Source organism: Molossus molossus, unplaced genomic scaffold (assembly GCF_014108415.1).
Source record: "Molossus molossus isolate mMolMol1 unplaced genomic scaffold, mMolMol1.p scaffold_m16_p_4, whole genome shotgun sequence".
In the NCBI taxonomy this organism is placed as follows: Eukaryota; Metazoa; Chordata; class Mammalia; order Chiroptera; family Molossidae; genus Molossus; species Molossus molossus.
Window position 1 is genome coordinate 91,422,648 of NW_023425377.1, and position 25,165 is coordinate 91,447,812.

General features: G+C 36.8%; 1 protein-coding gene across 10 annotated transcripts in view; it reads left to right on the top strand.

The window, feature by feature from the left end:
• NEK1 (NIMA related kinase 1) overlaps positions 1-25,165 on the top strand; it is a 191,234-nt gene that overhangs the window by 22,081 nt on the left and 143,988 nt on the right. For all 10 annotated transcript variants that reach the window (XR_004956413.1, XR_004956412.1, XR_004956415.1 and 7 more), the window contains 4 exons: positions 5,755-5,852; positions 14,150-14,233; positions 24,530-24,597; positions 24,725-24,811. Coding sequence is in view for 5 of the 10 variants with exons in the window: in XM_036240045.1 (XP_036095938.1) it covers positions 5,755-5,852; positions 14,150-14,233; positions 24,530-24,597; positions 24,725-24,811 (337 nt within the window). In the remaining 5 variants the exon portion in view is untranslated. The remainder of the gene's footprint in view (positions 1-5,754; positions 5,853-14,149; positions 14,234-24,529; positions 24,598-24,724; positions 24,812-25,165) is intronic.

Here is a 25,165-nt window from a genome sequence, read left to right on the forward strand (position 1 = left end):
GAAACCTACAGACTAATAACAATTAAGGAAATAGAAGTGATCAATAAAATCCCAGCAAACAAAAGCCCTGGTCCAGATGGCTACACGGGAGATTTACTGAACATTCAAAGAGCTATCACCTATGCTCCTCAAACTATTCCAAAAAATTTAAGAGGAAGGAAGACTTCCAAGCTCTTTTCATGAGGCTAACTTAACCTAATCCCAAAACCAGATAAAGACACTACAAGAAAGAAAATAACTGGCCAGTATCCCTCATGAACACAGATGCCAAAATCCTCAACAAAATCTTAGGAAATTGAGTCTAGCAATATATTAAAAAAATTATACTCCACGATCAAGTGGGATTTATCCCAGGGATGTGAGGCTGGTACTGTATTTGTAAGTCAATAAATGTGATACACCACATAAACACAATGAAAGATAAAAATCATTTGATCATATCAATAGATGCTGAAAAAGCATTTGAAAAAATCCAGCATCCATTTTTTATAAAACTCTCAGCAAAGTGGGAATAGAAGGATCATATCTCAACATAATAAAGGCCATTTATGACAAACCTACAGCCAACATCATACTCAATGGGCAAAAACTAAAAACATTCCCCTTAAGAACAGGAACAAGACAGAGATGTCCACTTTCACTACTCTTATTTAACATAGTACTGGAACCCTTAGCCACAGCAGTCAGACAAGAAGAAAAAATAAAAGGGATCCAAATTGGAACGGAAGAAGTGAAACTCATTATTCACTGATGACATGATACTGTACATAGAAAACCTTAAATACTCCATCAAAAAACTACTAGATTTAATAAGTGAATTTGGCAAAGTAGCAGGATACAAAATCAACATCCAGAAATCATTGGCATTTTAATTTAATTTTATTTATATTTATCCCCACCCAAGGACATTTTTGCATTTATCTTCAGATAGAGTGGGGACAAGGGGAAGGTGAAACATCAGTGTGAGAGAGACTCATCAACTGTCTGCCAACCACACGATCCGAACTGGGACCGGGGACAACTGCAGCCAAGGTATGTGCCCTTAGTGGGAACCAAACCTGGGACTCTCTGGTCTGCAGGCTGATGCTCTAACCACTGGCCAGGGCAATCTTTGGCATTTTTAAAAATACTTGATTGATTTTAGAGGAGGGGAAAGGAGAGAGAGAGAAACGTCGATGAGAGAGAACATTGATTGGCCGCCTTCTGCATGCCCCACACTGGAGATCAGGCCCACAACTTGGGTACGTGCCCTGAGTGGAAATTGAACCAGTGACCTCTTGGTACATGGGTCAACGTTCAACCACCGAGCCACACCGTCTGGGCGTCATTGGCATTTTTATACACCTGTAATGAACACACAGAAAGAGAAACTAAAAAAAATTCCATTTACCATTGCAAAAAAAAATTAAGAGACCTAGGAATAAACTTAACCAAAGAAATAAAGGACCTGTTCACAGAAAACTACAGGACATTGAAAAAAGAAATAGAGGAAGATATACAAACGTGGAAGAATATGGATTGTAAGAATTAGCATCATTAAAATATCCATACTACCCAAAGCAATCTATAGATTCAGTGCAATCTCCATTAAAATACCAATGACATATTTCACAGAACTAGAACAAACACTCCAAAAGTTTATATGAAACCAAAAAAAGACTTCAAATAGCCACAGCAATCTTGAAAAAGAAAAACAAAGTAGGGATCAGAGTACAGGATATCAGGTTATACTACAAAACCATTGTAATCAAAACAGCCTAGTACTGGCACAAGGACAGGCATATAGATCAATGGAACAGAAATTGACCCAAGACATTATGCTCAATTAATACTTGACAAAGGTGGCAAGAAGGAAGCCTCTTTAACAAGTGGTAATGGGAAAATTAGACAGCTACATGCAAAAAAATAAAGTTAGACCAGCAACTTGCACCATACACAAGAATAAACTCAAAATGGATAAAAGACTTAAATGTGACTTATGAATCCATAAAAATCCTAGAAGAAAATGTAGGTAACAAACATCACACGCAGCAGAATTTTCACTGATACAACACCTAAGGCAAGAGAAACACAGGAAAAAATTAATACATGAGACTACATAAAGCTAAAAAGCTTCTGCACAGCAAAAGAAACAAGCATCAAAATGGAAAGGGAACCCACTATATCGGAGAGCATAATTGCCAATGGTACATCAGATGAGGGGTTAATTTCTAAAATATATAGAGTACTCATACAACTCAACAAAAAGAAGACAAAGAATCCAATTAAAAAGTGGGCAGACCTGGCTGGTTTGGCTCAGCGGTTAGAGCGTTGGCCTGCGGTCTGGAGAGACCCGGGTTCGGTTCCCGCTAAGGGCACGTACTTCGGTTGCAGTTTGTCCCCGGCCCTGGTTGGTCGTGCGGGTGGCAGCCACTCGATGTGTCCCTTCACGTCGATGTTTCTCTCTCTCTCTCCCTCCCACTCTATCTGTACAAAAAATGGAAAAATATCCTCGGGTGAGGATTAAAAAATAAATAAATAAATAAATAAAAAAAGTGGGCAGAGGACCTAAGTAGACTAAATAGACCAAAAAGGACATACAAATGGCCAAGAGACAGACATATGAAAAAATGCTCAATGTCACTAATCATCAGAGATAGACACGTTAAAATGACTATGAAGTATTACCTCAAACCTGCCAGAATGGCTGCCATCAATAAATCATCAAACAACAAGTGCTGGTGGTGAGGATGTGGAGAAAAGGGGACTCAATACAATTAATATTTGCATTTCTGAGAGTATCTAACTGATATTTTCATATCTGAATGTGTGTCCTGGCATTGAATGTTTTTGTAGAAAAGTTTGAATTCAGTGTAATGCTTTTCCTCTTCTTGTAGGTAATTAGCATCATCTTTCCTTGATGCCCAAAGGACTTTTTCTTTAGGATTGAAATTCACCAAAATATGACATAGTTATAATTATTCTGAATCTGGTGGTGGGTTTTTTTGGAACAATTTGTACCTTTTCTACCTGCGCATTCTGGTTTTTGGTTGCAGGAAAGTTTTCATTTCACTATTTTAAATAAATTTGCATATAACTTGTATAAGAAAAAATATTCCTTAATTATTTTACCAGAAAGTTGTCTTAGTTTATAAACTAATTCTTTTCTATAAAGTCTCCCATATGCTCCCCAAAATTTTTAATACATTAAATAAAATACTTTTGTGGAAGTAGTCATTACTGAGTTAGTTCTGAGTGCTTATAGAGGTCTTCATTTAGAATGAGTTTCAAAAAGAGGCATCAAAAATTTTAATATTGATGTCATAATTGGATTTATTAGACATCATTGTAAGGAAGTCTTCTAAAGTCACGTAAAAGGCAGTATGGCACCCCAGCAGTCTGGCTCAGTGGATTGAGCATCGTGCCATGGACTGAGAGGTCCCGGTTTTATTCCCAATGAGGGCACATACCTGAGTTGTGGGCTCAGTCCTGCATAGGGGGCATGCAGGAGGCAGCCGATCAATGAGAGAGAGAGAGAGAGAGAGAGAGAGAGAGAGAAAGTGAGACAGACAGACAGACAGAAGGTTAAATAAGACCTGAAAAAGGGATGGAGAAGTAATTCTGAAGCAAAATGCCTGAGCTTAAGTAGAACTCTGCAATGTTTTCTGTTGCTTAAACATTATTTATTTGGGGGATAAATACTACTTAAAATATAAGATTAACAGAAAAGTCTTTCCTCCATGAGGGAAGTACTAATCTGTTATACATTCTTTCAATCATTCAGACTGAGTGCCAGCTATGTGCCAGGCACTTTGCACAGATGCTTGGGATACACACTCTCTCTCTCTCTCTCTCTCTCTCTCTCTCACACACACACACACACACACACACACACACACAGTATAGAAATTTTTTTTTGATGCTTTTATTTATTTTTTGATGATGCATATGTTACAAAATTCAAATGTTATGTAACAGTAAAATGTTTGCCTTGTGTTCCTACCTTTCAACTACTTATTTTCCTTTCTTGGGGGTAAGCATTGTTACCACTGTCTTATGTTTCTTCTAAAACTATTCTGTGCATTATTAAGCATATATAAAAATGGTAGCATACAGTACATAATTTTTTGCTTTTCTCTTTTTATGCTACATAAATGTTAATATCATATACATGATTTTATAAGTAGTGGGCTTTATAGGTTTTTTTACATTGTGATTTCTCACATGTATGTTTGGATAATCTTTTCATATCAATCATAAAGAGTTATAACAGATTCTTTTTTAAATTTTTTTATCTTCACCTGAGGACGTTTTTATATTTATCTTCAGATAGAGCAGGAGGGAGAGAGGGAAGAAGAGAGAGAGAAATATCAATGCGAGAGAAACACATCAAGTGGTTGCCACCCACATGACCCCAGCCGGGGCCGGGGCCGGGGCCAAAGGTACATGACCCTTGTGGGAACCGAACCTGGGACTCAGGTCCGCGGGATGACACTCTAACCGCTGAGCCAAACTGGCCAGGGCAAGAGTTATAACAGATTCTTAATTAGCTCAATCATATAGGTTGCCAATCCATGGCACATTAGAAGCAGTACCATATCGGAAGGGGGTATCATCACTAAAAGCAATAACACCACCACAAGGTGCAAGAAATGAGCACTCCTGGAAATAAGGCTGTAACAGGGTACTGAGAGACGTGAAAACTTGGAAGACTGTTCTTTGAGTTGCAATAGTTTCACTAGTAAGTACATGGTAGTTTAGTAAATGTTAGAAGCGCTATTGGCCATTCTTCTTTACTTGGGAAGAATAAGCATAGTTTTATTCTTTTATAGGAATAAGAGTGGAGCCCTGGCCTGTTTGGCTCAGCTGTTAGAGCATCAGCCCTCGGACTGAGGGGTCATGGGTTCGATTCCCAGTCAACGGCACATACCTGGGTTGAGGGTTCGATCCCCAGCCCAGGTTGGGGTTGTGCGAGAGGCAACCAATCCATGTGTCTCTCTCAGTCGATGTTTCTCTCTCCCTCCCTGCCTTCTACTCTCTCTAAAAAAGTAATGGAAAATATCCTCGGGTGAGGATTAACAACAACAAAAAGAACAGTGCAGCCCAGCCAGTGTGGCTCAGTGTGTTGAGCATCATCCCATGCACCAAGAAGTCACCAGTTCAATTCCCAGTCAGGCACATGCCCAGGTTGCTGGCTCAATCCCCAGTGGGGGTGTGCAGGAGGCAGCCAGCCAATTGATGAAGTTTCTATCTATATCTCCACCTCTCCCTTCTTTTCTCTCTAAAATTAATAAAAAAAAAAACATTTTAAAAAAAGAATTAGAGTGGAAAGTAGGATTAAGAAGTGTCTACCTATGTAAGAGCCATGGAAGTATTATTAATAATAAGTATTAAAATATGCATTTTCAACTTAATATGGATTTATTGGGACATAGCTCCATCATAAGTCAAGGAGTATCTGTATATCTGTCTACATGTTGTCTGTATTCCAGAAATGTTTGGGTCAGTGTGGTCACCACTATCCAATAAGGTGGCGTATTCTTGGTAGAAAAATAATTAATGATGGAGTTATTAACCCAAGCTATTGCATGCACATCTGGGTGATCAGTATACCTTGACTTTACACTCTAATTCTTTTGAATGTAGTTCTGTTTTTGGCTTAACAGAACAAAAATAATTAATTGCTGCTTCTTAGTAAACCTTTTAGTACCTTTAATTTATCTATGCTTTTGATACATATGTTAAAAAATGGAATGTAATGTTTATATTTTGTAGAAAATGGCTCTCTCTACATAGTGATGGATTACTGTGAAGGAGGGGATCTTTTTAAACGAATAAATGCTCAGAAAGGCATTTTATTTCAAGAGGATCAGGTGAGTTAGCATGTAGGAGATTGACTCTTCCTCCATAATGTTATTTAGAAGTAATTCAAAGTTTATTTATATATGTTTTTATTTATTTATAACTATAGATGTTCATTGTAAATACTAGGGCAGTTCAGTATCACATTTCTGTGCTAATTAGCTCTCAGTTTAATTCACCATCTCATTTCCTATCTGTAATATACATATATATATATATATATATATATATATATATCATGTATATGTGTATGTATACAAAAGACATATATTTATGTGTATAATTTAATTATTCATTATAACTGATTAATTCTGTATCCTGTCAATCTGGCTTACTGCTGCCAGACCGTATCTTCCTAAAATGTGGTGTTTCCAGGTAACTGCAGCTTTAGAAACCTGGTATTGGCAATTACATTAAATCTAAACTCTGTTTTGATTTTAGATTTCTAAATATGACCCTATCACTACCTAAGTAGACCTACTTATTTCTATTATTCCCCATCATGCACCTTTTATTCATTTATTTAACATTTATTGAGCATGCATTTTATGTTATGCACTGGGGCACATGTTTATACATCTCATTCTTCTTCCTATGTGCTTATTCTGATTATTTCTTTATTTTGATAATACATACCCCCAATGCTCTCTTATTACTATTCTACTACTTTTTTTCAAGCTCAGCTTAAGTCTTATCTTCCATGAACTTTTCCTCTTCTAAATTGCATTTCTCCTTATCACCCATTCTTAATTTTAATTGCGTGCTTTTACATAGGGGAGTGGAGGAAACACTGTTCTAGGAGTGTTATTTCTGTTGTCTGTTTTAATTCTTATAACCCCCCATGAATTAGTGTAGTTTTTTTTATATTTACTAGATAAGAAATCTAAGAGGTTTAGTAGCTTTCCCAAAATCACATAGTCAGTGTTTGAACATACTTCTGTCTAACCCCAAAGTTTATAAAATTTTCCTCTTACACACTTAAAAGTAAATTGTAAAATTATTTAAATGCTCAGAAATGGAAAGTCCTCTTTCCACTGCTTCATCCTGAGATCTAGTTTGGTGTATTGTTGCAAACTGTCTTTATCATGCTTGCATATGTACATGTAAAAATTGAGAAACAAATTCATAAATAGAATATTATATATACCATGCTCTATCTTTTATTACTGAATTATCTTTACATGTTAGTCCATAAAGATCAATTGTATTAGTTTTAATAGTGCACCATGTTGCATTCTAGCAAAGCCTGTGTTTTTTCTTTTTTTTTTACTCTTTTATCTTCGAACTCCATTTCCATTCCACTCTACCCCATAGGCAGCTATTCCAGTGTCTTTAATAAATATCTTTATGTATTTTTACAACGTGGCTATCATTGTTATGTGTACATATATTTTAAGTGCATACCTATTGTATATTATCTCACTTAGTTTTACTTTTTTCCCTAAGTTCTGTTTCTGACCCATCTGTTTTTCTATGAGTGTATATATTGATTCTAACTGCTATGTGATGCTCCGCTATACTCATCCAAGTCTAGACTTATTTTTCCTGCATATGCACCCTTCTTAATGTACTCTGAATAATTTCACATCAGAATTATTTACCTAACTAGGTTGTAATTTACTCTAGAGTAGAAATCACAGTTCTTATAACATATCAGGGTACTTAGGAAAGCTGTATCTATGGTAGATACCAAATTGGCACAACTAAGCTGTTGATTGATAATACCATACATGTGGGGACTTTTAGGTTCTTAGGAATAACTTTAAAATATGATAAGGTGAGATCTTGAGTTATATTTTAATTAAGTATTAGTAAATAAGATAATGTCATAATCCCTAAGCTTTACCTGTCTCCTTTTCCATAGTTAAGCCTAGCAGACAGAGCACAGAATTTGGGAATAAAAAGACTTGGGTTTGAATCCTTCTTCTACTTGTCAGCTAGTAATTGTTATGTTAACCAAGTCTTCCCATGCAGGTTTTATAACAACATTGAGCTACTTCATAGTTAGAGGTGACCTGAAATTTTAAATTTAGGATCTAAACGTGGGAAGGCACAAATCTAGAGTTATCAGGATTTGGTCACTTGACTAAGATAGGGCAAAGTAACAAAATATTGCAGAAAATAAATTCAGATGGAAAGGATTCTGGGAATATGGCAGAGTAGGAAGCACCAGAAATATATCTCCCCAGCAGTACAATTATGGTGGTAGAGTCTGTTTGATGTAAGTATTTTGGATCTCTGGAGTCTTTTGAGGGTTTGCAACTTCCACCGAAAGGCTGGGATAATAAACTGTGGTTAATTTCAGTCAATTTCAGCACTTAGCTTTGTAGCAGCAGCTATGTATTCCCCACCTCTCAGTCCCAAGGCAGCCAGCCATGCAGGCATTCCAACAGCAGCTTGCAGGGTAAACAAAAAGGTCCCTGTCCAAATATCAGGATTCTGTGCTCTGATCATTGATAGCTACTTCTGATCTCCAAGGTATAGACAAAGAGGTAGAGGTAGGTAGTCATTGTTTTACACCCCACATCCTCCACTGTAACAAACCCCATCCTTTATGGTTGAAGTGACTTCTTGGGGATTTAAAGGGCCAGCACCCTTTTCTTTCCTGCTTCATTTCTTTCTTTTCCTTTTTTGGGGAGCCAGACATTACAAATGAGGACATTCAAAAGCAACCACATACACAAGGGGAATAAGAAAGTCATCATCTATACATAGGGAAGGATGCAGGCTTAGAAAATACCTGAGAAGATTTTAAGTTTGTACCTCAGACTGATCCTCAGCTCAGAGACAGCATGCAATTTAAAATAAACTAATAATAATAATAATAAACTATAAACATTGGGGAAAGAGGATAATCTTTCCATAGCTACCACATTATTAGATTCAAATGACTAGTTTTCAACAAAAGAATCACAAGGCATACAAAGAGACAGGAGAGTATGACTTATTCAATGGAAAAAATAAACAGAAACTGTCCCTGAAAAAGACCTGATGGTTCTCTATTAGACAAAGACTTTAAAACAGCTGTCTTAAAAAATGCTCAGAGAACTAAAGGAAGACATGAAGAAAGTCAAGAAAGCAATGTATGGCCCTGGCCGGTTTGGCTCAGCTGTTAGAGCGTTGGCCTGCAGACCGGAGAGGCCTGGGTTCGGTTCCCACTAAGGGCATGTACCTCAGTTACAGTTGTCCCTGGCCCCAGTTGGGGTCGCGTGGGTGGTAACCACTTGATGTGTCTCTCGCACGTCAGTGTTTCTCTCTCCCTCCTGCTCTATCTGAAGATAAATGCAAAAATATCCTCCGGTGAGGATAAAAAAAAAGAAAGAAAGCAATATATGAACAAAATGGAAATATCAATGAAGGAAAAGCCGAAAAAGGAACCAAAAAGAAATTCTGGAGCTGAAAAGTACAGTAACTGAAATGAAAAATTTATTAGAGGGATTCAAAGACAGATTTGAGCAGGTAGAAGGAATAATTGGTGAATTGAAGCTATGACAGTGGAAATTATTGAATCTGAGGAACAGAAAGAAAAAAGATGGAAGAAAAGTGAACAGATCATAAGGAACCCATGGAACATTATCTACTAGACCAATAAATGCATTGTGGGAGTCCTAGAAAGAGGAGAGAGAGAAAGGGACAGAGAGAATATTTGAAGAATTAATGGCTGAAAACTTCCAAATTTTGTTGAAATACATGAATATAAACATCTAGGAAGCTCAGCAAATTCTAAGTTGGTTCAACTCAAACAGACCCGCACCAGGACATTATAACTAAACTGTTAAAAGGCCAAGACAGAGAGAAGTGACTCATTACATATAACGGAGCTTTGGTAAGATTATCAGCAGATTTTTTCTTAGAAACTTTGGAGAGCAGAAAGCTTGGGCTGATTGATATGTTCAAGTTCTAAAAGAAAAACAGTCAACTAAGAATCCTATATCTGGCATGACTGTCCTTTGAAATAAGGGAGAAATTAAGACATTCCCAGATAAAGAAAAGCTGAGGTTATTCATTATTGCTAGATTGCACTGAAAGAAATGCTAAAGGGACCTGACTTGCAGATTGAAATGATAGAACACTAGACAGTAAGTTGAAGCCATTTGAAGAAATTGATCTCAGTAAAGGTTAATACATAGACAGTTATAAAAGCTAATGGTATTATAATAATGGTTTATAACTCTTCCTTTTTTTTACATGATTTAAGAGACTAATGCTTTTTAAAAATTATCAATTTATCGTTTTGGACAGAGAAGGATGTAATTGTATAAGATGTAATTTTGTGACATCAACAACTGAAAGGAGCGGGAAGGAAATGTAAAGGAGCAGAATTTTCATGTTATTGAAGTTAAGCTGGTACAGATCCAAAGAAGAGTATTATAACTAGGATAGTAAATGTAATCCCCATGGAAAATGCAAAGAAAATACATATAGAATATTTGCAAAAGGAAATGAGGGATGAATTTAAATGTTTCACTGCAAAAAGATCAACTAAACTCAAAAGAAGACAGTAGTGCAGGGAGTGAGGGACAAAAAAGGCATATGTAAAATAAATAGGAAAATGACAAATAAGTTTCTTCATAGCAGTCAACCTTAAAAAGGAAGGAAATATGCCACAACATGGATCAACTTTGAGAATATTATGCTAAGCGGAATAAGCCAATGAAAAAAAGATGAATGAATACTGTTTGATTCCACCCACCTGAGGTACTTCAAGTAGTAAAAATAATGGAAACAGAACATAACAAAGTGATTTCCAGGGACTGGGGAGCAAGGGGGAATGGAGAATTATTGTGTAATGGGTATAGAGTTTCAGTTTTGCAAGATGAAGAGAGTTCTAGAGATGGGTAGGTGGTGATGACTGCATAACTATGAATATATTTAATACTGTTGAACTGTATACACTTAAAATGGTAAATTTTGTGTTATATATATTTCACTGCAATTTAAAAAATTGAAAAAACATGCCCGGCTGGTGTGGTTCAGTGGTTGAGCATCGACCCATGCGCCAAAAGGTTACCATTTCAATTCCCAGTCAGGGCAATAATAAAAAATTTAAAAAAATTGAAAAAACACACGTGACTGTTTTACAATTATAAGGATCCTTGGCTCTCTCATAGTTGAGGAACCTTTGTTCAAAAAAGATAATCAAAAATAAATGCTGCACAAAGCAGAGAAAATTATTCTGGTGGACATGGAATATCTGTTTTCTGGGCAAATTACATAGAAGGTAAATAGCAAGTAAGCCATCACCTCTTTTTAGAAACTCTAAGATCATTTACTGTTCTAATAGAAAGCCAAGTTCTATTTTTTATTAATATGATACTTGACAGTAAAAATTTCTCAAGCTTTTTGAAAAACTTAATGAATACACATATCAACACAGCAGTCTCTGGTAAAATTGTGACACATATTATTGCTGTCAAAGGAACCTGAATGCTGGAGCAGGGAAAATGGATTGCAGTATTTTTTTTAGTGCTTTAAGGTAATTTATAGTAGTGGAAATAAGATGTACATACAAAACTGTAATTCTGACAGTGTGTATATAATTACCATATGGTATTTGGTTGGACCAACTCAACATTTCATAACATTTGAATTTGAAAGCCTTTTGAGCAAGAGAATGCCATTATTCTAGTAGTAGTGTGTAAAAATTAATATGAACTAATGTGTACAAAGAAGTAAAAGGGAGAGCTTAAAAGCAGGTTTCCGCCCTGGCCATTGTGGCTCGGTTGGGCACCGTTCTGTGCACTGAGAGGTCGCTGGTTCGATTCCTGATCAGGCATGTGCTTGGGTTAGGGATAGGGTTAGGGTTGTATCTTCCTCAGTTTTATTTATACTTTCCATCAGAATTTAGCTCTGGAGTCACATCTGTTCAACTTGATCACCTCCAGACTGAGCTGGCTTTCTTCTGAGCTTCAACACTCTGCTTTACATATCTCCCTCAAAAGTCTTTGATAGGGGTTGGCAAATAGTTGCCGATTGGTCAAAGTCAGTCCATCGTCTGTGTTTATAAATAAAGTTTTAATAAAAGATTTTATACTTATTTGTTTGCTGCTTTTACAGTACAGTGGCAAAGTTGAGTTGAGACAGATACCAAAATATTTACTGTCTGGCTTTTACAAAATAAATTTACTGACCGCTAGTCTGTGAGCTTTTTAATTTACTTTTCTGCTGCTTCCTGTACCTGTTAGGTAAATTCATTGCTGCTGAATACTTTTGTAAAATTATTAAGGAGTTCAGGTATGCAAGGTATGGTAATGAAAAACCCTATCTTTAAATCAAAGCATAGGTAATTCCTGGATGTGTTCCAGCTCTACAGGTAGACTGTGTAACAATAAGACTCAGCCAAGCTTCATTTTCATCTTTTTCACTTGTTCCTGATCCCTCCATGGGTGAATTAATTGCTCTCTCAGTGTACTTACTGCAGTTTTAAAACTTGTGCATTTTATTTTAGGCATTAGTTTATATTTCTGCCACCATATGAACTCAAAATCAAGAGAACTGTATTTAATTTTTCTTCATATAGTGCCTTATGTGAATATGGAAAGGAACTTAAAAATTTGTGTAGTCTTTAGTAAGAAGAATTGAACTGAGAGGCTTGCTTTTTTAAGAAAATTAATTTAAAATTTTAATTTTAGGTTATTTTAATCTAATATTTGTTATTTTAGAAAATACTAAAGAGATGAGAGTAAAAATAAAGCTTGTTACTTACCTTTCATTCTGTTTTCTGAAAAAATTTCTTCCGAGGTAAAAACACTTTTATCTCATTGGTAGCTATCCTTCCATACTCTCTTTCCTTCTTATGTAAACCAAATATTCATATAAAATTATACAGAATTTAGGTATATAATATACATAAACATTTACTTTAAAAAATAGGAATATGCTGTGCATAATATTCTGCAACTTTCTGTTTTTCATTAACGGTGTACAAAGAAGTACTTCATTCTTTTTAGTGGCTGCATAGTATTTCTAGTACAATGATACCACAATATATTTAACCAGGCCCCTTGATGGTCATTTAGGGTGTTCATATGTTTTTGCTTTGACAAACAGTGCTGGGGTAAGCATCCTCATACACATCATTTTGTGTTTGTGATACTGTATCTATAGGATAAATTTGAAATTGCAGTTTGTTCTTTCAAATGATATGTGAATTTAAAATTTTTACATACTTTGCAAAATGACTATAATTAATCTTCTCACAAATAAGGTATGCAAAGACCTATTTCCCCATATTCTGACCAACATTGTGTATTATTTTATTTTTGTCAAATTCAGATGATATTTTGTTTTAATTTTTTTTAAATTTAGTATTTTGTATACGTGTGTTTATTGGCTGTTTTCCCTGTCATTTGCCTTTCTAGTCTTTGATCCACTTTTTAGTTTGACTGCCAGTATTATTCTCAGTGATTTGGAAGAACTTGTGTATATAAGAGAATTAGCAATCAATCAATTATGTTGCAGATATTTTCTCATATAATTGTTATATCTTTTGTCATGCAGATGCTTTAAATTTTATAGTCAACTTTGTCGTTCTTGTTTCTTGTGATTTGTAGGTTTTGTGTTGTGTTTTGAAAATCCTGCTTCAGTCAAAGGGTATAGAAAATTAACCTATGTGTTCTTTTGTTGTATTTAACTTTTTTGTTTTTTTCAAAATGCCATTTACTTGGAATTATTTTTGTATTAGGTCTGAGTAATAAATTAAGCCTTTTTACTTTCAAGTGGCCAACTCCAGAATGTATTTATATATGGTAAATATAGGGAGAGAAAAAAAAGCAAGAGATGTCTCCCAAGTTTCCAGCCTGATTTTTTCCCTCTCATGATTTATTTTTATGTTAAAAAAAAGCATTATAGAAAAAAAGATATACTTAAAAACAAAGAAGTCCTCCACTGTCATACTGTCATAAAATATAAATTATGTTCATTTTTCACTCCTCTCTGGAAATTTTTCATATTTTTTTCGATTTATAAGAGATACTTCAGTAGCAGTCTTTTACATTTTAAAGTTAGTATGTGTCTTGCACATGATATGTCAGTTGACTTGACTATTACTAACAATTAAAAATAACTTACGGCCTAAATTTTTTTTTTTTTTGGCATATGCCCCTAGCGGAAACCGAACCCAGGACTCTCTGGTCCGCAGGCCGACACTTCAACCACTAAGCCAAACCGGCCAGGGCTACAGCCTAAATTTTTTAAAGGATTAGTTCCCTTCAACCCAGCTCTTCCTGAATCCTTTTAGTGGCCAAGGAAAGAGTATTGTGTAATGTAAATTTTAATAGAAATGACAGATCTCATTTTTCCCTTCTAGATTTTGGACTGGTTTGTACAGATATGTTTGGCCCTGAAGCATGTACATGATAGAAAAATTCTTCATCGAGACATAAAATCACAGGTATGTTTGTGTTACTGATAACTTATAAATGAATATGGATGTGGAACCAGCATTGTTTTGGGTCAGAATTTTTTAACCCAGTGCAGTCTGCATCAGATTATCTGTTTTCACTCTTTAATCCTAGAAATCTTCATCAGCATCTTGTGTTATATCCCCTGCCTACTTCCTGTCTCCTCCTCTTTCTTGGTTTGCTTCCTCATTTAACAGAAAAATATACAAAAAATGAATGTGTGGAAGGTATATTTTTTTAGATGACTTTATTCCATTCTCTTTAATGATAATTTAGATCTACATTTCTAGGTTGGAAATTGGCTTCTAGTTGCTGTTCAGAAATTTAAAACCATTGTGGTTTCTTACCCTTCTTTCTTCTCTCTGGGAGATTTTAGGATATTCTCTCTGTCCCCATTGTTAGGAAATTTCAGTGTTGTCCATTGGTGAAGTTCAGTTTTTATTCATTATGCTGTGTGCTTTTGATCTGAGAATATATATTTCCCAGGAAATGTTTAATATTCTTTATATATTATTTCTCTATTACTATCTTCAAGGTTGTCTTCTGGATTTTTTTCTAGACATATGAGCTTAATCTATCCCTTCAAATATCTTCTTTGTATCATGTTTTATCTCTTTGTCTCTGTTGTACTTTAGGTGAATTCCTCAGCCTTCCTTTTTAATTTTGTTTAAACTGATGCTTATCTCATCTACTTAAAATTTTTTTATTTTATATCTTGATTTTAGGAAAAGAGGAAGTGAGGGAACAAAGGAGGGGGAGAGAGAGACATTGATTTGTTGTTCCACTTATTTATGCATTCATTTGTTGCTTTCTTGTATGTGCCCTGAGGATTGGCATATTGGGACAACACTCTAACCAACTGAACTACCTGGCCAGGGCTCTCATCTATTTTTTTTAATAATAATAATTATTATTATTTTTTTTATCCTCACCCGAGGACATTTTCCCATTTTTTTTGTTCAGGTAGAGTGGGAGGGAGAGAGAGGAACAGAGAGAGAGAGAGAAACATCGATGTGAAAGGAGCACATCAAGTGGCTGCCACCCGCACAACCAACCAGGGCCGGGGACATACTGCAACCGAGGTACGCGCCCTTAGCGGGAACTAAACCCAGGTCTCTCAGGACCGCAGGCCGACACTCTAACCGCTGAGCCAAACCGGCCAGGGCTTTAATAATAATTTTTAAAAATATTTTTTTCTATATTGATTTTAGAGAGAGAGAGAAACATTGATGAGAGAGAACATTGATTGGCTGCCTCCTACATGCACCCCCACTGGGGATTGGGCCCATAATCTGGGCATGTGCCCTGACTAGTAATCAAACGGGTAACCTCTTGGTGCATGGGTTGACACTCGACCAGTGAGCCACACTAGCCAGGCTATTAATATGTTTTTACTGATTTTTTTTAGAGAGAGGAAGGGAGAGAGAGAAAGAAACATCAGTCAGCTCCCTCCTGCACACCGCCTACTGGGGATAGAGCCTGCAAGAGCCTGCAACTCGGGCATATGCCCTGACTGGAATAGAATTGGGAACTCTCAGTCCATAGGATGATGCTCAATCCACTAAGTCACACTGGCCGGTCTAATAATAATTTTTTCCTCTTCAAGATTTTTAAATGAATTTTCACATACATCTATTATTTCTGCTCTGTTCTTATTTCATAATGTCTTGTTCTTTTTATTTTTTATTTTTATTATTATTTTTTAAATTAATTAATTTGTTTTTGTTACAGATGTTTCTCCTTTTTCCCCCACTGATTCCCCCCTCCCCCTCCCTCCCGGTCCTGCTCCCAGGTTTGTTGTCCATGTCCATTGTTCATGCATACATGCATATAAGTTCTGTGGTTTATCCTCCCCCCGCCCCCCCTGAGGATTGTCAGTCTGTGCCCCACTTCCACGTCTCTGGGACTACCCCATTCCTCAGACTGTTACGTTCATTATATTCCACAAATAAGTGAGATCATGTGGTATTTGTCTTTCTCTGCTTGTTGTTTTGCTTAGGATAATACTTTCCAGGTCCCTCCATGTCGTCTCAAAGGATAAGAGATCTTTCTTACAGCTGCACAGTACTCCATTGTGTATATGTACCACAGCTTTTTTATCCACTCATCTATTGATGGACACTTGGGCTGTTTCCAGATCTTAGCTATTGTAAATAGTGCTACTATGAACATGGGGGTACATATATTCTTTCTGCTTGGTGTTTCAGGTTTCTTAGGATATATTTCTAGAAGTGGGATCACTGGGTCAAGTTCAATTTTTAATTTTTTGAGGTAACACCATATTGTTTTCCATAGTGGCTGCACCAGTCTGCATTCCCACCAGCAATGTACTAGAGTCCCCTTTTCTCCACACCCTTGCCAACACTTGTGTGATGATTTGTTGTAGGCGGTCATTCTGACAGGTGTGAGGTGATAACCTCGTTGTTTTAATTTACATCTCTCTGATGATTAGTGATGTTGAGCATTTCTTCATATGTCTCTTAGCCATTTGTATGTCCTGTTTGGAGAGGTGTCTGTTTAGTTCCTCAGCCCATTTTTTAATTGGGTTCTTTGTCTTCCTTTTGTTGAGTTGTATGAGCACTCTATATATTTTGGAAAGTAAACTCTTATCTGATGTATCGTTGGCATTTATGCCCTCCCATAGACTTGGTTGCCTTTGTATTTTGGTGGTTGTATCTTTTGCTGTGCAGAAGCTTTTGAATTTGATGTAGTCCCATGTGTTCCTTTTCTCCTTTGTTTCTGTTGCCTTAGGTGATGTATCAGTGAAAATTCTTCTGTATATAATGTCTTAAATTTTGTTGCCTACATTTTCTTCTAGGATTTTTATGGATTCATGAGTCACATTTAAGTCTTTTATCCATTTTGAGTTTATTCTTCTGTATGGTGTAAGTTGATGGTCTAGGTTCATTTTTTTGCATGTACCTGTCCAATTTTCCCAACACCATTTATTGAAGAGGCTGTCTTTACTCCACTGTATGTTCTTACCACGTTTGTCAAATATTAAATGAGAATATTGTCTTGGGTCCATTTCTGGGTTTTCTGTTCTGTCCCACTGGTCTATATGCCTGCTCTTGTGCCAGTACCAGGCTGTTTTGATTACAGTGGCTTTGTAGTATGACCTGAAATCTGGTAATGTGATCCCTCCAACTTTGTTCTTCTTTTTCAAGATTGCTATGGCTATTTGGGGTCTTTTTTGGTTCCATATGAACTTTTGAAGTATTTATTCTAGTTCTGTGAAGTATGTGGTTGGTATTTTGACGGGAATTGCATTGAATCTATATATAACTTTGGGTAGTATGAACATTTTAATGATGTTAATTCTTCCAATCCATGAACAAGGGATGTGCTTCTACTTTTTTATATCTTCCTCTTTTTCTTTTTTCAATGTCCTGTAGTTTTCTGCGAATAGGTCCTTTATTTCTTTGGTTAAGTTTATTCCTAGGTATCTTAATTTTTTTGCTACGATGGTAAATAAGATTGTTTTTTAGTTTCTCTTTCTGTGAGTTCATCATTGGTGTATAAGAATGCCGTTGATTTCTTGACGTTAATTTTATATCCTGCTACTTTGCCAAATTCATTTATTAAGTCAGTAAGTTTTTGATGGAGTCTTTGAGGTTTTCTACATATACTATCATGTCCTCTGCAAATAATGACAGTTTCACTTCCTCCTTTCCAATTTGGATCCCTTTTATTTTTACTTCCTATCTGATTGCTGTGGCTAAGACTTCCAGTACTATGTTAAATGAGAGTGGCAAAAGTGGCATCTTTGTCTTTTTCCTGTTCTTAAGGGAAATGCTTTTAATTTTTTCCCATTGAGTATGACGTTGTCTGTAGGTCTTTCATATATGGCCTTTATTATGTCGATATATGATCCCTCTATTCCCAGATTGCTGGGCGTTTTTATCAGAAATGGGTGCTGGATTTTGTCGAATGCTTTTTCAGCGTCTATTGATATGATCATATGACTTTTATCTTTCATTTTGTTTATGTGGTGTATCACATTTATTGATTTGTGAATATTGTACCAACCTTGCATCCCTGGGATGAATCCCACTTGGCCATGGTGAATACTTTTTGATGTATTGCTGGATTCGATTTGCCAGTATTTTGTTCAGGGTTTTGGCATCTATGTTCATCAGGGATAATGGCTTGAAGTTTTCTTTCTTTGTAGTGTCTTTTTCTGGTTTTGGAGTTAGAATTATCCTGGCCTCATAAAACGAGTTTGGAAGTCTTCCTTCTTGAATTTTTTGAAATAGTTTCAGGAGAATGGATATTAGTTCTTCTTTGAATGTTAGGTAAAATTCCCCCGTGAAACCGTTCGGGCCTGGGCTTTTGTTTGCTGGGAGAGTCTTGATTTTATCTTCAATTTCTTTTTTTCTTATTGGTGTGTTCATGTTCTATCTCTTCCCAGTTCAGTTTTGGGAGACCTTTGTTTCTAGAAATGTATCCATTTCGATTAGATTGTCAAATCTGTAGCTGTATAATTGTTCATAATATCTATTAACAATCCTTTGTATTTCTGTAGTGTCAGTTATTATTTCTCCTCTTTCATTTCTGATTTTGTGTATTTCGGTTCTCTCTCTTTGTTTCTTGATGAGTCTAAGAATCCATCACTCTTGTTTATCTTTTCAAAGAATCAGCTCTTTTTTCTTTGATCGTTTGAATTGTTTTTTTGGACTCTATGTCATTTATTTCTGCTCTGATCTTTACTGTTTCTTTCCTTCTACTTGCTCTGGGGTTTTCTTTTTGTTTGCTTTCTAGTTCTTTAAGTTGTGAGGTGAGATAGTCTATTAGAAATTTTTCTTGTTTTTTGAGGTAGGCCTGTAGTGCTTTTGCTGCATCCCATAGATTTTGTGTTGTGTGTTCATTTTCATTGGTTTCCAGGAAGTTTTTTATTTCTTCCTTAATCTCCATGGTAACCCATTCATTGTTCAATAACATGCTATTTAGCCTCCATGTTTTCAAATGTCTTTTTATGTTCTTGTTGCAATTGATTGTGATGTGAGAAGATGGTTGATATGATTTCAGTCTTCTTGAACTTGTAGAGACTTAATTTGTGCCCTAACATGTGGTCTGTTTTTGAGAATGTTCCATGTACACTTGAGAAGAATATGAATACTGCTGTTTTGGGGTGTAATTCTCTGTAGATATCTATGAAATCCATTTGTTCTAGCGCTTTATTTAGAGTCTGTGTTTCCTTGTTAATTTTTTGTCTAGATGATCTATCCAATGATGTCGGCAGGGTGTTGAAGTCCCGAGCTATGATTGTATTGCTGTCGATGTCTCCTTTGAACTTCTTTAAGGACTCCTTTGAAGATTTTTAATATATATTGGTGCTCCAATATTGGGTGTATATATGTTTACCAAGGTTATATCTTCCTGTTGGATAGATCCTTTCAATATTATGTAGTGGCCTTCTTTGTCATTTTGAAATCTACTTTATCAGATATATGTATTGTTACCCCAGCTTTGCTTTGCTTTCTGTTTGCTTGAAAGATTTTTTTCCGTCCCTTCACTTTCAACCTATTTGAGTGTTTTGTTGTGAGGTGGGTCTCTTGTAAACAACATATATATGAGTCATGCTTTCTTATCCAATCAGCTACTCTGTGTCTTTTTATCAGAGCATTCAAACCATTCACATTAAAGGTGATAATTGATATGTACTTATTTATTGCCATTTTTGTTTAGTGTGGTTCAATTTTTCTTCCTATTTCTTCTGCTAATCACAGCAGTCTTTTTAGCATATTTTGCAGTTCTGGTTTGTTGTTAATATATTTCCTTAGCCTTTTTTTTTTTTTTGTCTGGGAAGCTCTTTATTTGACCTTCTATTTTGAATGATAGCCTTGCTGGGTAGAGTAGTCTTGGATTCAGATCCTTGTTTTTTATGACCTTGATTACTTCATGCCACTCCCTTCGGGCCTGTAGTGTTTCTGTTGAGAAGTCAGCTGAGAGCCTTATGGGGTTTCCTTTGTAGGTAACCTGTTGCTTATCTCTTGCTGCCTTTAGGATTCTCTCTTTGTCTTTAATTTTTGGCATTTTAATTACTATATGTCTTGGTGTGGGCCTGTTTGGGTTCTTCTTAGTTGATTGAGGCTCTCTGTGCTTCTTTAACTTGAATGCCTTCTTCCTTCACCAAGTTAGGAAAGTTTTCTGTCACTATTTCTTCAAATATATTCTCTAACCCTTGCCCATTTTCTTCCTCTTCGGGGACTCCTGTGATGCAAATGTTATTGTTTCCAGTTGTCCCACAGTTCTCTTAAGCTGTCTTCTTGTTTTTAATTGTTTTTTCCTTTTGGTTTTCTGAGTGGTTTATTTTTTTCTACCCTGTCTTCTATTTCACTGCTCCAGTTCTCAGCTTCCTCTACTCTGCTGGTTAGTCTGTCCAATGTGTTCGTAATTTCTGCTATGTCATTCTTCATTTCCATTGGTTGGTTTTCATTTTTTCTATATATTTACTTATGGTGCTGATATCTTTACTCATGCTGTTGACCTTCCTCAAGATCATGGCTCTGAACTCTACCTCTGATAATTTGCTTAACTGCATTTCATTGATCTAATCTTCGATAGAGTTCTCTTGTTCTTTCATTTGGGATTTGTTTCTTTGTTTCACCATTTTGGCTATCTCAGTGGGTTTTGGAGCCTGCCAAATTTTCCCTGTAGGTGTTGGTGTTCTGCTGTTTGTGGCTCCCTCTACTGCACTTGGATGATCCTGGGTGGGCCCACGTTAAACACCACTGTCAAGTCACTTTCTTGGGTAAATTTGCAAGCCCAGGAAACGTTCAGTTGTCCTCTAGCTTTTTCCTGGTGGCTAGTAGTCTCAGTTACTCAGTGCCTTGGAATGTAGCCTTGGTGTTCTGCATAAGAGGATTTCCAGAGGGTGGGATAGATGCTAGTTGTTAATGAGCCTCAGTTTGCATTTCTTTGCCTCACTTGGGAAAGGCTAAATCTCAGAGGTGGGCGGCTGCTACTTTTCCCCACAGCTTGGGGAAGGAGCGCAATGGCCACCGCCCTTTGTGGCCACTACTCAGCAAAAACTCTGAGTGCCCTCCAAATCCCAGGTGTCCCCACAGAGTTCCAGCCCAGTCTGCCGTCCCTCTGCCGTAGCCCCCAGATGAGTGACTATGGCTATTTTAGCGCTCTGTCTGGGCTCTCTGTGCTGTGGAGTGGGCTTGGTCTTTATTCCCCAAGGGCACTGCTCACAGCTACGTCTGCTGCTGTCAGTGGGCTCCCAGATCACCACTCTCTCGTGCCTCCGCAGATCCTACCAGTGTCCCTGGTTATATGGTCCTGTCCTGCTGCTTTTCTGTTGTTTTTTTACCAAGGATTTGTCTTTATTTTAGTTGTAATTCCCGTTTGGTCCTGGTAGATAGTCTGTGTAGCTTCTATTCACTCTGCCTCCTTTTTCACATCCTCTAATCCTGTCTTGTGCGCAGCTGGGTCGCCCAGGCCTCTCTGGTGCCCCTGCACCCTGCAGGTCCCACGGGTAACTGGATCGCACAGTCCCTTTGGGGACCTAGCTCTATGCCTATCTTATGGGCTTCTGGGTTGCACAGGCCTCTCTGATGTTTTAGCACCCTGCCGGTCCCATGGGCATCTGTATTGCACAGTCCCTCCTGGGTCCAACAGGCCTCTCTGGTGCCCCAGAACCCCACAGAACCCACGGGCAACTGGCTGGCACCAGTTCCTCTCTGGCTCTGGCTTCCCACTGCAATTGTGAGCTGCTTGACCGCACAGGCCTCTGTGGAGCCCCATGCCCTGCTGCTGGTGGCTGGGGAGTGCTGCTGCCCCTTGGGGCTCAACTTCTGCTCAGCTTTTGCTGTAGTTTTTTGGAGATGGGTCTCAACTGCTGGTCTGTGCTTCTGTTGCCTGGGGATGGCTGTCTGCTCCCCAGCCTCTGTTGCTGGGGGTATATCTTGACTCTGATCAGGCTGCTACTATGGGGGATGGTGCTGGGCTCCTGGCTGTCCGTGTCTTCCACGACCAGCACTTTGGCAGCTCCTCTACTGTGCACCAGTCTGCGTTGACACAGAATGTCCACTGGTCCAATGGTGCCAGGTGTGCTGGTGGGCTCAGGTTGCTGGGCCCTAGCTGCTCCCTCTGCCTTTTCCCAGGGAAGACCTGGGATCTTCCAAAATGGTGGGACCTCCCCACGGCTCAGGAAAAAGCGCCCCGAAGAGCCCCTTACTATGGTAGCCAGCTGCTCCCGTCCACAGCACAGGAACCTTCTGCTCTGCGTCTCTGCACTGCAGGAGTTTGGTCGTCCACCTTCATGTCCACTCACACTCTTTCACACATTAGCTCACTCTCTCACACACTCACCTTCCCTCCGGTCCTGCCTGCCACCATCTTCTTCTAACTAAGAGATTTTAAAAATTATCAGTATTACTATATGTCGTGATTCTATGGTCAGTAATCTGGGTAGGGCTCAGGTGTGTGTGCTCAGGGTCTTCTTCTTTTCTGTCTTGTTCTTTTTAAATAGATATTTATCTCTTTATTATTTATCTCTTTGAGATTTCTAAATATCATTACTTTAAATTTTTTGTTGGACTGTTTTATAAAGTTAAATCTATATAGAGAGAATTTTTGTTCTGATGATTTTTGAGCTATTTTCTTTGCATTACATTTCTTCATATGTGTGGTTTGTCCCCACAGCTCACTCATCTTTGCATAGAGGTTTCATGGTTGCCTCACTTAGGCTCTCTCACTTCTGAGTGGGGAGTACAGAGGAAGTTTGTTTCCTGTGTCAAGGCCATGCGTCTGTCTTCTTTACTTCAGGCCAGTAGCTTCTTAATATAACCTAATGGCCTCAGGATGAATAGTCGGAAGAAGAGGAACTGTGGTGGAAGTTCCACACCTGTCTTTCCTGTCTCCTATCCCCCTGCCACCTAGTCCCTTTTCACACCATTTTACTACATCCCTGTCAACCCCACTTTATGTCATCTTTGGCTTTGAGCGTGTGCCTGACAAGTTTCCTGACTTATACAGATGGATTTTTAATTCATGCTCTTTCACAAACTTTTGATTTCACTGTTTAGTAGAGTATTGGAATTCTGTATTTATAAATGTAAAATAGTTGGGTTAATTATTGGAAATTTAAAAAAAATTTAATCTATTTCATTAGGCTGTTTTATTTTTTATTCATTTTTATTTTTTGGATGGTGCCCAGGGATCTGACTTTTTTTAAAATTGAAGTATAATTGGCATACTTGGTTAGTTTCAGGTATATGTCATAATGATTTGATATATGCATTATGAAATGACCACAATAAGTCTAATTACCATCTGTCACCATACAAAGTTATTAAAATATTACTATATTCCCTATGCTGAACATTAGAACCCGTGACTTATTTTATAACGGTAAGTTTGTACCTCTGAATCCCCTTCACCTAGTTTGCCTGCCCTCAACCCCTTCCCCTATTATTGGAAAATTTTAAGATCCATTTGTTGCATTTAGACTACTTAAGAAGTTTTAGACACTTGACAGAGGGGGAGGTTGGGATTCATTTTTTTTTAAAGCTCTAGGGAGACACATTTTATATATCATAAAATCCCCCACTTAAAGTATACATACAATTCAGTGATTTTTAGTATATTCACAGAGTTGTGAAACCATCACCACTTTCTAATCCCAGTACCTTTTTTAATCATTCCAAAAAGAAGTCCAGTACCTTTTAGCAGTCACTCCTCATCCCCCCTCCACCAAGATCTTGGAAACTACTAAGCTACTTCCTGTCTCTATGGATTTGCTATTCTGGACATGTTATATAAATGGATTCATATAATATGTGCCTTTGCGTATGTGATAATTAAGTTACTTGTCTTTCATTGTTGCTGTTGAGATGTAAGAGTTCTTTATGCTGGATACAAATTTCTTGTTAGATATATGATTTGCAAATATTTTCTCCAAATCTGTGAGTTGTCACTTTTTTGATGGTGTTCTTTGATGTACAGTAGTTTTAAATTTTGATGAAATCCAGTTTATCTGTTTTCTTTCTTTGCTTGAGCTTTTGGTTTCATATTAAGAAATTGTTGCCTAGCCCAATGAAGATTTATTTATATATTTTCCTGTAGAAGTTTTAGAATTTTAATTCTTATATTTAGGTGAAGAGTACATTTTGAGTTAATTTTTGTGTATGATGTGAGATAGGGGTTTACATTCATTGCTTTGTGTGTTGATGTCAAGTTACCCTAGCATTTTTTAAAAACTGCATTAATTTTTATGAACAAAGTTGACTCAGAACTGAACTGTAATCATAATTCTGTTGTTTTTCTCTGTTTTATAGAACATATTTTTAACCAAAGATGGGACAATACAACTTGGAGATTTTGGAATAGCTAGAGTTCTTAATAGGTAACATACCAGTTTTAAACTTTGTTTAGATATGTTTTTAATGACATTTCAATTGATGATGTGTATGTGATAACTTATATCTTTAAGTATCTTAAGCTTCTCCAGTAATTCTTTTACTTTGTTCTAGTACGGTAGAACTGGCTCGAACTTGCATAGGGACCCCATACTACTTGTCACCTGAAATCTGTGAAAATAAACCTTACAATAATAAAAGGTATTTAAAATATTTATTACATGTATATTTCCTTTAAATCTTTGTTATGCTATATTTATTAGCCTTGGAATACTATTCTAAAATTAGTAATATACATATATAAATATATATTTGTATACACACACATTTTTTTAGTATATTATGAGGGCAATTGTAAAGAAGCTATTCAATATCTTGCTAAAGGAACTATAGAAAGAATCACGTTACTATTTAAATTATATTTGGAAATAGACTGCTTTCTTTGGTCTTTCTCTTTGTAATAGTAACTTCTTATTGAATTATAATAGTTAATATTTATTGAACTTGTTCTGTACAATGGATACTGTTTTGTATGCTTTCTATGTATTAATTCCT